Source organism: Sardina pilchardus, chromosome 1, assembly GCF_963854185.1.
Source record: "Sardina pilchardus chromosome 1, fSarPil1.1, whole genome shotgun sequence".
Lineage (NCBI taxonomy): Eukaryota > Metazoa > Chordata > Actinopteri > Clupeiformes > Clupeidae > Sardina > Sardina pilchardus.
Window position 1 is genome coordinate 37606440 of NC_084994.1, and position 13411 is coordinate 37619850.

A 13411-nucleotide genomic window follows, 5' to 3' on the forward strand; every position below is an offset into this window, starting at 1 on the left:
ATTAAGACAATATCGACAAAGTTTTTGCGCATATTTGTAATGGAAACGCAGCTAGTGCTGAGTGTAGAGAGGTGGGAGTGGAGACAGTGCTGAGTGTAGAGAGGTGGGAGTGGAGACAGTGCTGAGTGTAGAGAGATGAGACAGTGCTGAGTGTAGAGAGGTGAGACAGTGCTGAGTGTAGAGAGGTGGGAGTGGAGACAGTGCTGAGTGTAGAGAGGTGGGAGTGGAGACAGTGCTGAGTGTAGAGAGGTGGGAGTGAAGACAGTGCTGAGTGTAGAGAGGTGGGAGTGGAGACAGTGCTGAGTGTAGAGAGGGGGGAGTGGAGAGTGGAAACAGCCCAGAGTGTAGAGAGGGGAGAGTGGAGCATGGAGACTGCCCCTAGTGCACTTCCTCGTCCTACTCCTCTCACTCTTTCTTCATGTCTTCCTTCACACACACACACACACACACACACACACACACACACATACGGCAGAGGTTGCGATTCACTTTTTTTCAATGATAGTGGTGAAAACCTGCACAGTGACATCTCCAGCAAACACATCTCTGTAACAGACACAATGTGAAAATCTGTCATTGTGAATTATATAGTATGTCACAATTTCATTAACAGAATACGAAATACCTTCTCAACACCTTTAATACTGTTCAGTAAGACAAATCAGTACTATTAGCATCCACTTAATCAATGAGCCTCAGCTATTAGACAGCATGTCCTCTACTCTCAGCATGACCTTTCAGGAGGTTGTAGCCTACTGTACATCAACAGGCCTACAGTGCATAGTAACAGCCTAATCATGTCCATGTTAGTCCAGTAGTCTGAGGAGGATCCTTTTGTTGAGCTAAGTCTTCTTCCTTGAGATTTGGTTGAGAAATATTGAACTCCAGCGTAGCGTATGGTAAGCAGGTAAATAGACTGTGCCACATTGAGCCATAGAACCGATCTGCACGCTGCAGCCAGGGGCTTCTCATAGATTCACCAGGACAGCAGAGGCAGGACAGGTGTGGAACTTAGTGAGAGTGTTTTGGGTGGATGGTGGCAGAGTTGCACTGAATACACCTTACAGTATATACCTCCAAACCCGACCCTCCTCAAACAATAGCTCACAAATGTCAATATCTACAGTATCATCTCTCTGACACGTCTGTAATCAATAATAATGAATAGTCGATCGGTTTCCTGAGACAGGGAATAGAAAAGAAATATAATATATACTTTTTTGATCCCGTGAGGGAAATTCAGTTCTCTGCATTTAACCCAATTTAACCAAATTAGTGAACACACAGCACACAGTGAACACACAGTGAGGTGAATCACACAACCCAGAGCAGTGAGCTGCCTGCCCAACCAGCGGCGCTCAGGGAGCAGTGAGGGGTTAAGTGCCTTGCTCAAGGGCACTTCAGCCATGGTGGACTGGTCGGGGATCGAACCGGCAACCCTCCGGTTACAAGCCCGGTGCGCTAACCAGTACACCACGGCTGCCCCTACTGAACTGCGTCTCTGTGGCACACGACCCACTCTGCAGTCTGCAGGTCAGACTGGAGCAGCTTGCAGCGGTGTGGGTGGCATGGAGGCACAGGGTGGCACACAGTGAAAGAGTGTGAGTGTCATGATGGACAGATGCCCACTGCCTCAGATGAAGATGGAGGCTATCAGACAGGTGGCATGGAGACACAGGGTGGCACACAGTGGAAGAGTGTGTGTGTGGGTGATGTTAGTGCTCAGACACGTCACACACTGCAAGGGTGCGCTGGACAACAAGCAGGAAGCTTGGCACACACAGACAGGATGTGGAAATGTGACGCGGTCTGAGGAGACCAATCAGAACCCAGACTCAGCGGTCATGTCAGGAGGGACTCTCCGCACGGCTCTGGGGACAAGAGGAGGAACGGCACAGTGAGTTAAGAGATGGACTACTCACAAAATGGACACCAGGGACAGACAGCTTTATTCTACATAACAGGGTTGCCTCTGTGCAATATAGAATGTAACAAGACTGAAATATATACAAAGTATATTTCTAAAGCATGATATCAGTTTTGTGTTTGTTTGTGTTCTGGAATGGTCAGGTCTGAAGATTAAGGAGACAAAATGTGCTGTTCTGCAGGAGACAGTGGAGAGAATCAATTTCACAATTCACAGTTCACAATAGCAACAAAACCCAAGTGTGTGTATTCCCTTCCTGAGACATACAGGTACCGTGGACACAAAATGAACATTGCAGGAGAACAGAATGAGCAAGTAAACACCATCTTGTCCGAGTTTACATCCATGTTGGACCTGATTGACAGATGCCCACTGCCTCAGACTATGAAGCTGGAGGCTATCAGACAGGTCAGGTGGCACCGTCAAAAGTACAACATCTATTCTCCAACATTCACATTCAACAGAAAGTGCTGAGTGAAATGAATAGCAAAACACTGAACTTAGTGTGACAGTCTGAAGGTTTGGAGTTAACACACACAGCATCTGTGACATTATCTTTCACCCCCAGTGGGAAGAGGGACTGGGGGTACCATAGAATAGATCTCTAAGAGCATGCGGATTTCTCATCGTCTGAATAACGATGACAAGGACGTTAGGGAGCTGACTCAGTCCTCCCCGTTCCTGGACCTAAGGAGACACGAGGTCCCATTGGCCAGGGAGTCAGGGCCCCACTTCCTAGGATTCAAAAGAAAATCCAACAAGAAACTTGATACCCACTCTGCTGGTTTTGGGGTCTGGTCAGAACGACCTCGGGATCTGAACTGGAGTGTCACTGGAGTGGGTGCGGTCTGACTCTGGGGCTGTGATGGTCTCAGAGGACATTAGAACTGGACCAGACAGGGAAAAGTTGTAGAGTGACAGTCCTGTGTGTGTGTGTGTGTGTGTGTGTGTGTGTGTTCTTCCTAGCAGGTCACAGACCAGCACCTCCATCCTCATGCTGATACCAGCAGAGGACCAGCGTTCAAGGTGGACGCAGATGAAGTGGACCAACTTCTCGGATGAACTGGACCAACGTTTCAGTGAAGCACCGGATTTCGCAAATGTTGAAGTTTGTGTTCCCCTCGAAGATCTGCTTAACACCAGGAGGAAGAGGAGGAGGAGAGGAGGAGGAAGATCATCACTAATGATCTACGTAGTGCTCAGTGTGTGTGTGTGTGTGTGTGTGTGTGTGTGGTGTGTGTTTATGTGCATTGTGTGTGCTTGTTTACAGAGATGTACAGTATTGGTAAAATAAGAGGTGGGTAAACTATGAGTTTTGTAAGCACGGTGGACATTCAGCGCTTGTTTTATGATGGTGGAGGTTATTGTCCAGAGTTCATAAAGATACCAGTCGAATGTTTCCTATAGTGTCAATTAGTGTACATATTATGAATATGGATGTGATTTTTAATGTTAAAAGTTGCAATGGTGATTAAACCCTTTTGAGTGGTGGATTAACTCTAATGACATTTCAGAGGTGGATACCCACACCCTGCTTGTGTGTGTGTGTGTGTGTGTGTGTGTGTGTGTGTGTATCCACCTCAGAAATGTCAGAGCTAGCAATTAGAGTTAATCCACCACTCAAAAGGATTTAATTACCGATTGCAACTTTAAACATTAAAAATCACATTCATAATAATGTACACTAATCGACTAATGTGTGTGTGAGTGAATGTGAATGAACATTTGTGCATGTGTGTGAATGCCTGTAACTGACTGTTCATCCGTTTCCCGCTTCATGTGAATAGTGAGCCCTGCAGACAGGAGCTTTTCTCTTTCTCTTTTCTGTTTCTGGTTGAGATCAGAGGAGTGACCTATCAGAGATGGACATTATGAAGATCAACAGGCTCTATAAGTGCGGTGAGCTGAATGAGAGGGTCTCCAGCACTGATGGCATGCAATCTAATGAAAACATCAATCAATACTAGAAAAACACTCAGAGAGCGCAGACCTCCGCCAAGCCAAAACATAACCGCCTCCTGGATCCAGACGGTGATACGGATCACGCCCAAAATGTAATCGATTCTTCCTTGGGTAATTTCAGACCTTCCCTGAAAATGTCATCGAAATCTATCCATGACTTTTTGAGTTATCTGACAGCCAGCCAGCCTCCCAGCCTCCCTTCCTTCCTTCTTTCCTTGGCGGAGGTAATTCAACTTAACTTCAACTGGTGTGTTGCATGTCAATGTAAAATATGAACCATAATGGGCTGTTTTTTCTATTGTATCTACAGTACTAAACTAAAGAGGGGTGAACCTAAAACCAGAAGACTGAAGCTGCTCCTTGAACATTCACCCTCTGCTATTTCCATTTAACCGTTTATTTAAGAAGCTAGCAATGTATTAGTATTTCTATATTAAAATGGACAGTGGAAAACAGCCTTACGTGACTCCTCTGTTGACACCGGCAGACCAGATGTACATAATGCATGCAACCAGTCATCTTAACTGACGGGAACATGGAGGGGAAACATTTGCAGTGGACACCTGCTGGCCACCATGTGAATGATTTTCTGTTGCTAAAGTGAAATATTTACATCCTATACATATATACAGAGCCTGCTGAACCTGTTGAATTGAAATGGAACTTTTCATCCTCCATCTGTGCTCTCATAATGTCATTAAATGATAATTGATTTATAGGATTGAAAGTGCATAATCTCACATGTAACCAGATCTGTTATTCTTATGCATGGCTCCACATTTACCACTGGGGAGAACTCTGCACCCTTCAATCATGCTTGGAGCTGGAGATTTGGGTGTAAAAATCTAGTTTGATGTAAAAACATTTAAGAGAGTCTTTCTGAAAAGAAGTGGAAAAAGGTCCAAGTAGCAGTTCCTGAGTGTGGCCAGCGAAGGGAGGAGGGTTTGGTCTCTGGGCCCTGTCCAAATTTTCTGTGACTGGCCCACACAGTCTCTCACCCTGTCTGGTCTCTGTAGCACAGTAGGCCTACAGTGGATATGGCAACCAAATTGGTGTGCTATCAAAATAAGTCCCCATGAGGACACAGTCTTCCCCATTTTGTCACTTGACTATACCATTATAGCCTACCACACTGTCAGATTTGGGTAAGATTATGAGACTGTTTTCATGTCATTGTGGTCAGCCTCACCTGACATTTTGTCCCCAACCAAAATGATAATTTGGATGGAAAATCAACTGTATCTCTATATTACCATCTTGCTATCTGGCTGTGTTAAAAGTGCAGCTTTTCAGGGTTACAGGACACTGCTGTGTTGCTGTCATTTGAAGAGTTAACGTCTGATCCTCACCAATTGCTCTAAAATGTCATGCAGTTTTCCACATAGCTACTGTAAATATTCTGTAGAATGTTGATTTTACAACATTCTCATCAAACTGTTGTGAGGCACACGTCTGTCAGAAAAACTCTGGCAATAACAAAAGTCTACAAATGTAACAATGTCCAATCTTTCTGCGGTGTATAAGGCATAATAATGTCAGCTTGAGTATTACTACAGTTTCTGCCTATGTGGAAGAATTAATACGTTGAGGAATAATCTAGAAATAATAATGATTTTGTTAGTAAATTGGGAAATGCATGGCTCTGATTAAATGTTTACATCACATGGTAACCTATCACTTCCTAGTAATGTTGAAAATGTAGTCATAATTAAAATGAAACTGTTCTTGAGCATATCCAGTATCCACAATAACAGGTGTTTACAAACATATAATATCCATCTCCTTCTTGTGTCTTTATAAAGTGAAAAATTCACTTCCTCTAGGAATCCGCAAACTCAGGAATCAGGATATAGCCTATACAATAATAATCAGGTGTTTATACAAACATATTTAATCGAGTATGCTGACTTAGAAATCCATTTTACTTTCTGTCTCTTGATAAGAAATTATTCGGGTCTCGTTGATGTTCTGACGTGTCTTTCATAACCCCCCCTTTTGGAGAAATAAGGACATGGAAGAATACGAGAAACATGTCCAAGAGAAATAAAGTAGAAAATGTGTCAGATTTCCTTCATTCTTTGCCAATTTCTTCGCCTGAACTGCTCCGCACAGCCACCAGAGGAGTAGTTTTTCCACTTTTCTTGGGAACGTGCTATTTACCCATGTGATCAACGCGGAACAGGTGAAAACGAAAGTAACAACAGAAGACGTCACGAGGGCAAGTAGCGCACAGGAATTTCCCATCAATTTTATGTTGGTAAGTAGGCTACACAATTACAATTATGGTTGTAGGCTAGGCCACTCGATAGATGTGAATGGTGGCTTAGCCTATTCATCGACTGAAAAAATAAAAATAAAAAAACCCAACAAGATAGGACCCTAGGGGATCATCAACAACCGGAGACGAGACGGAATGGAGATGTTGGTGGCGGCCTAGGCTTACGTGAAATAGTAGCCTAACCTCAATTAGATTAGGCCAATTTTTCACAATTTACACGTTTTAACTCGGATATTGCAGCCGTGGAGAGAAATATCTTATTATTTGACTATAGAGTCAGTCTAGATTAATCGGCTATCAAGTAGTGTAGTTGGGATATTATAAGTCGTTATAAAAAGGCCAAAAAGGATTCGGCTCTCGGCAGCAGCTACATGGACTTTTTAAAGTAGGCCCTAGCCTATGCTGTTAAGCCCATATGAGGCTATTGTGTTGTTCATCTTTCCAAAAATAATTTAAGCTAACTTAAAAAACGAAAAGTAAAACTTGTTGTAAAAGTCCGCTTCAGATTGGCTGTCAGAAGGAGGGCAGGATTATCCATTTTCCATGATGCACAACGAGTAGGCCTATCCTGACTGTAGACATCCATTTAACATCGTGTAGTCTATCTAAAGCCTACCTTACACTGACAAGATTTGGGAAAGGTTCTTGAAAGATTGTAGTCTTTTGAGAAAAGCTTGAATGAGGGGCATTAGTTAGAAGACTACAATCTTTCAAGAATCTTTCCCAAATCATGTCAGTGTAAGGTAGGCTTTAATTGTCTCAAAATAAATGATTCAGCTTTCATTGATGTTCTCACCTGTCTTTCATAAAATCCCCTTTGGAGAAATATATGAATAGCAAAGGATAGATTTTTAGTTTGTCGAATTTACAATAGGCTACACTGCGACAAGAGGAAATGTAATTAAGAACGAGAAAAAAGAGTCAAAATCTCACATTGATGTTATTCAGTTAGCCTATGTCTAAAAGAAATAAAATAGAAAATGGACAGATTTCCTTTATTCTTTCCCAATTGCCAGACCTTCTCAACAGTTTAATTGTTTACCCACTGTTGTGCATTGCAAGAGACGTTGCCTACCTCATACTGTGTGAACATAGCTAGACAGATTAGGGGCCTGCATGCCATGAGATGTCTTCATGCACACTGTGTACAGTTGTGTGAATTAATTTAAAGGGATGATTTTGTTTTGTTTAAATCGAGCAAGTAGCAACTCTCAACTCTTGCAACTCTTGCACTCACCAGCATTCATTGGTGCTTGATGGCAAAATTTGAAGTTGGAGGAGATAGAGGAATAGGCCTACAGTCTCTTTTACACACACACACACACACACACACACACACACACACACACACACACACACACACACACACACACACACACACACACACACACACACACACACACACACACACACACACACACACACACACACACACACACACACACACAGTAAGGTTGTGGTTCCAGCACTTTCATTTTGTGCATAGTCTGTGCATGTAGTCAGGTAGCTCTTGTTCCATGCCCCCTCTTCTAAAGGGTTTTAAGCTTTGAGTGTATTTTAGTTTTTCTACGTTTTTCTACATTTTTTATTTTTTCTCAGGAGCTGCTGTATTGATGTTGTCTATGTGAAGAGATCAAACTCCCAATAGAGTTGTATGGAGTCATGATTTCAACGATGCCAATAGAGCTTGACAGTCCCGCCCCTCCCCCCGCAATAAAGTGTAGACTCCCCATACTAATGTTCAGTCTTAGTAGTCTTAGATGGAGCTTAGTATGGTGATAACCAGACTAGCAGCACCCCAGAGTGTGGCTGAATCACATGACATCATGACCCATCTTCCTGTTATGTCTTGTTCAGTCTCATTGCATGTCTGTCTATTGTAAATGAACAGATGTCAATCCACTTTACTCACAAGAAAACAGTAGGCCATTTTGTCTTGCGAGAGAGACCCAGTTGTGCCTGTTTGTGAAGGGGGAGTGAGGTGAGCACATCTGGCACGGCTGGCTGGTGAGAGAGGCTGATTGGCTGTTGCCCATGCAGCTCTCTACAACAGGCTCATCCTACAACAACAGGAGCATCTGTAGTCCAACCTCCTATGAGCCTTCTGCTCATCACACGTTAAGGCCACACAGCTGAATGCTTGTTACCATTATGTGCACTTTTCATTATTATTCAACATGTTTTATGCATCTTGGAAGTAAAGGATAATAAGCTATGTGCTGTTTGCTGCTCTGACTGATTCAAAGATCAGCACAGCAGATGTGAATTCTGGGGAAATGACCTTCTGGATGAAGGCAGATGGCAGAGATGTGACCCATGATTAGCTCCATGATTAGCTGTAGTGTGTTCCTGTGTTTTTTTAGTGTTCCTGTGCATGTTTAGTGTGTTTGTCAGCACCCCGTTGGCCTCTCCTCTCTGCAGCGCTTCCCCCTCTGCCACAGCAGCACACGGCTATGAACAGAACAGCCCCACAGCACCTGCTGACAGACACAACGTCCACCTTCACCTTCCTTTCTCTCTCTCTCTTTCCTTCTCTCTTACTCTCTGTTTATTTTCTTATTGATTGATTGATTGATTAGAATGGATTTCCCTCAAGATGCTGAGGATGCTGTTGGTGGAAATTAAGCAGGAAGATTAGCTTTAGCTGTGTGCAGCCACGTAACCATGAAGAATGAGGAGTCTGTCACTGATGGACATCAGGGGGTCAGCACAGGACGACCTTATCCAGGGTGAGTTGTTTCCTCTCATCATCAAGAGTTTCCAAAATCAAAGACAACAATCGTGTAAGAAATCTTTCACCTGGCACAATGCTGCAATCGCGATTACTTAAATGTTATGTATGCGGCTGGTCCTGACTCCTGAGTAATATATTTCATTCTCTTATGTATATAATGTTGAATGACAGTAGAGCCCGACCGATATGGGATTTTGAGGACTGATACCGATATCGATATTTGAGAGTTTCAATAGCCGATAACCGATATATCGGCCGATAATCATTTTTAACCAGCATAATTTAAAAACGTTCTCCTATAAAATTTTGATCAAGTTGGGGCGTTATCTGTTTAAATAGGCCTAACCATCTGGTTTCCTAATGAAACATTCTTATACATTTTTTTTTAAATTAAATAAGTAGTGTGGTCTTTTCACCTTTGATAACCACCATTGCTCAAAATATTATTTTTACTTTACCTTTAACCTTTGTAAACCATGCTTGGTGTAAACACCTTCTTTGAAATGCAAACCAATTTGAAGACTAGAACAAAAGAGTAGGCCTATGTGAGTGTATACTGTAGGAATTAAGGTTAGCTCTGAAGACTGGTTTCATGCTCACATTTATTTTGTGTGCTGTCTTCGTGAGCTTAATGTAACAGTTTACACTCACTGACAGCACTGACAGGACCACCATGGACAGTCTGAGCGATCTTTGTGAACAAGTCAACAGCAGCTTAATAGTTTTAGCAAACAGAGGTGTTTTTAAGGATGCATCACAGCCTACTACTTCCACCGGCTAGATTCCACTAGCTAAATCAAAGATCCTTCATTACTCCGCTTTAACTCTCTCTGGATAAATGTTGGCGCTGCCTATAGTTAACTAATTTAGCTCCCCTTATGATCAGAAAATGAACGGGATGACGGTCGGGAAGAGACAATTACAGTGCTGCTATCAATATCCTCAGTATAACCACGTTTACAAATATACAACAACATTCAAATTAGTCCCCAGCACTCAACCAATGCTAACGTTCAATTTGTTTTAGCTTATGGACTTAACATTGTGACCAGTGGCTCTAAGATTAACGTTAGCCTACAGCAGTAAAAATCAAGCATGTCCGATAAACATTCTTGCATTTATTTAGGCTTTTAGAAGAAATGAGAATTACATTTCACGTGAAATCATCCTACCATGTACACACAAACCACTTCAGAAAACTATGACACGCAAACTGCAATTTGTTGTCGTTGTTTAGGAAGTAGAACTAATTAGAAGTAGAACTATTTAGTCAAGCAGAGTGCGTGTCTTGCAGTAAGAAGATGCGCCCTCTGGTGGAATACCACGTAATTACAACACTAGACGTGAATGGAGGATCAATATTCGGGTTTCCTTTATTTAATTAAAAAATATTTATCGGCCGATACCGATAGTTTTGAAAATGCCTAATATCGGCCGATAATATCGGTCGGCCGATATATCGGTCGGGCTCTAAATGACAGTAAAGTGAAACTGAACTGAATTGAACTGAAAATGTGTTTTATAGTGTGTTTTATTTTGTGTATTATATCTTATCTCCTTGTGTATCCAGGCCACAGACACACAGACCAGTGTCTCCAGTGCCCAGCTGTGTGTCCATGAAGAGTGACTGGTCCATGGATCGGCCTCCCCATTTCAGCAGTGGACCACCACAGCATTATCCAAAGTGAGATTTCAGTTTTTGTATCCATATACAAGAACGTGTGTGTGTGTGTGTGTGTGTGTCTTTGAATGTGTTTGTGTGTGTGTGTCTGAATGTGTGTGTGTGTGTGTTTTTGAAGCTGAGGCTATGTGCTATGCATACATTCTGACTTTAGTTATTGTGGAGACGTGTCAGCTCAATCTATTGTGTATGTTGTCTCCTTGTGTATCCAGACCACAGACACACAGACCAGTGTCTCCAGTGCCCAGCTGTGTGTCCATGAAGAGTGACTGGTCCATGGATCGGCCTCCCCATTTCAGCAGTGGACTACCACAGCATTATCCAAAGTGAGAGTTCAGTTTTTGTATACATATACAAGAAGGTGTGTGTGTGTGTGTGTGTGTGTGTGTGTGTGTGTGTGTGTGTGTGTGTGTGTGTGTGTGTGTGTGTGTGTGTGTGTGGTGTGTGGTGTGTGGTGTGTGGTGTGTGTGTTTTTGAAGCTGAGGCTATGTGCTATGCATACATTCTGACTTTAGTTATTGTGAAAATGTGTTGTCTCAATCTATTATGTGTGTTGTCTCCTTGTGTATCCAGACCACAGACACACAGACCAGTGTCTCCAGTGCCCAGCTGTGTGTCCATAAAGAGTGACTGGTCCATGGATCGGCCTCCCCATTTCAGCAGTGGACCACCACAGCATTATCCAAAGTGAGATTTCAGTTTTTGTATCCATATACAAGAAGGTGTGTGTGTGTGTGTGTGTGTGTGTGTGTGTGTGTGTGTGTGTGTGTGTGTGTGTGTGTGTGTGTTATGAGTTAGGTATGGGCATTCGATTAACTTTTCGGTAACACTTTACTTGACGGGTTCATTCATAACACATTCATAACAGCTGTCATGAACTGCACATGAAGCATTCATAACTGTTGAGTCATGAAACATGACTCAACATTCATACCAACACATTCATGAATGTGGAGGACAAAATGACAAAAACTTGTCAAAATAAAAGTCCAACAATCTAGTAGACCAGAATCCTCTCCAGCGTTTGTAAACATCTCATGAATACTTTATGAAGTCTACTTCACATGTCACTTTACTATACGAGTTGTGAAGTATTCATCATACTGGGAAGTGAACTAGGCTACTGACCATCTGTGGATCTGGTTGGAAAATGGTTCCTTTTTTTTCTATATCTATTTATAGACAATTATGCATTCTTTAGAGGTTACTATCATAAAATAAACAAACAGACAAACAAAAAACTAAATTCTCCTGGACACTGGACTTCCCCGTTGACTAAGATGTGACATGATCAGGTTGGCTAAAACAAAAAAGACAGCAATGCTGCTTTCCGATTGTTGGACTTTTATTTTGACAAGTTTTTGACGTTTTGTCTTTCAGTGAGTGGTCAGTAGCCTAGTTCACTTCCCAGTATGATGAATACTTAACAACTCGTATAGTAAAGTGACATGTGAAGTAGACTTCATAAAGTATTCATGAGATGTTTACAAACGCTGGAGAGGATTCATAATAGGCCTACCCTGTGTATGGACTAGATTGTTGGACTTTTATTTTGACAAGTTTTTGTAATTTTGTCTTCCACATTCATGAAAGGGTTGGAATGAATGTTGAGTCATGCTTCATGAAACAGTCATGAACGCTTCATGTGCAGTTCATGACAGCGGTTATGAATGTGTTATGAACGAACCCGTCAAGTAAAGTGTTACCAAATGTTCTTAGTCGATCGTCGGGAGAATTAACGATCAACTGTCGATTAATCATTAATATTTTTATATTAAAATGAATTATTTATTTAATTTAAAATGCAATGAAAATACAAAACCACAATGTGTTTGTTGCGTAGTTTGAGTCTTGAAGCAATGAAATCAATGCCACTGTGTGGCAACAATTAAACATTTTACCAATCAGGGGCAATATTTCAAGCCATTCTCAGTTACCTGCGAGTTTGTTTTGATTGCGCTCAGTTTCAACCTAGCATCAACTCGAATTTAGCATGGACATTTATTGAATCCAGCATATCGCATGCTGTCACGACATAGCCTAGGCTAAAGGCTACTATCACCAGACTGGTGTCTCACTACAGCGACTGCTCCTTTTCTTCGTAGTAAGATTCTACCTGTTTGGTAGGCTAAATAAAGTTACAGGATGCACTGCTATATTTATTCAAGTGGTAGGCTAGTTTGAGTGTGGCGGTGTTGTACTTCGCTTTGGACAAAGGCATCTGCTAAATAGCATAACCATACACGTTGTTGTAGTGCTTGCAGTGAAGTAAGTCACTTTTAAAATTAAAATGGTCCCACGCCACACTTCACCGTGACCCCTTCATGATTGGCTACTACTGAAATCAAAACGGAAACTCGCAGTTACAGTAACTGCGTCAAACACTTCCCCCGGCTGGTAAAATGTTTAATTGTTGCCATGCAGTGAAAGTAATATCATTGTTTCAAGACTCACACTACGCAACGCAACGTACAACTGTTTAATCGATTACAAATATATGTTATCGACAAAATTCCTAATGATCAATCCTCGATCGTCGATTAATTATGCCCATCTCTAGTGTGTGTGTTTGAAGCTGAGGCTATGTGCTATGTATACATTCTGACTATTTATTGTGGAGATGTGTCAGCTCAATCTAGGGCTGTCCACGACCAAGGATTTCGTTGGTCGACCAGAGGCTGTCATTTACTCCGACTAATCGATTAATTGCCCCCCCCCCCCCCCCCAAAAAAAAAAAAAAAAAAATTTTTTTTAATGCCCAGCTTTTTTTTTTTATTATTATTATTATTATTATTTTTAATGCCCGGCTGCCAGTAGCCTATCTATGCG

General features: G+C 42.0%; 1 protein-coding gene across 1 annotated transcript; it reads left to right on the plus strand.

Annotated features, from left to right (window-relative positions):
• Positions 1-6100: 6100 nt before the first annotated feature.
• LOC134078607 (uncharacterized) lies at positions 6101-11273 on the plus strand. The gene is made up of 5 exons (XM_062534657.1): positions 6101-6146; positions 8747-8896; positions 10472-10585; positions 10795-10908; positions 11156-11273. Exons 2-5 carry the CDS (start codon positions 8832-8834, stop codon positions 11271-11273), a joined length of 411 nt encoding a protein of 136 aa, XP_062390641.1. The 5' UTR covers positions 6101-6146; positions 8747-8831.
• The last annotated feature ends 2138 nt before the right edge of the window (positions 11274-13411 follow it).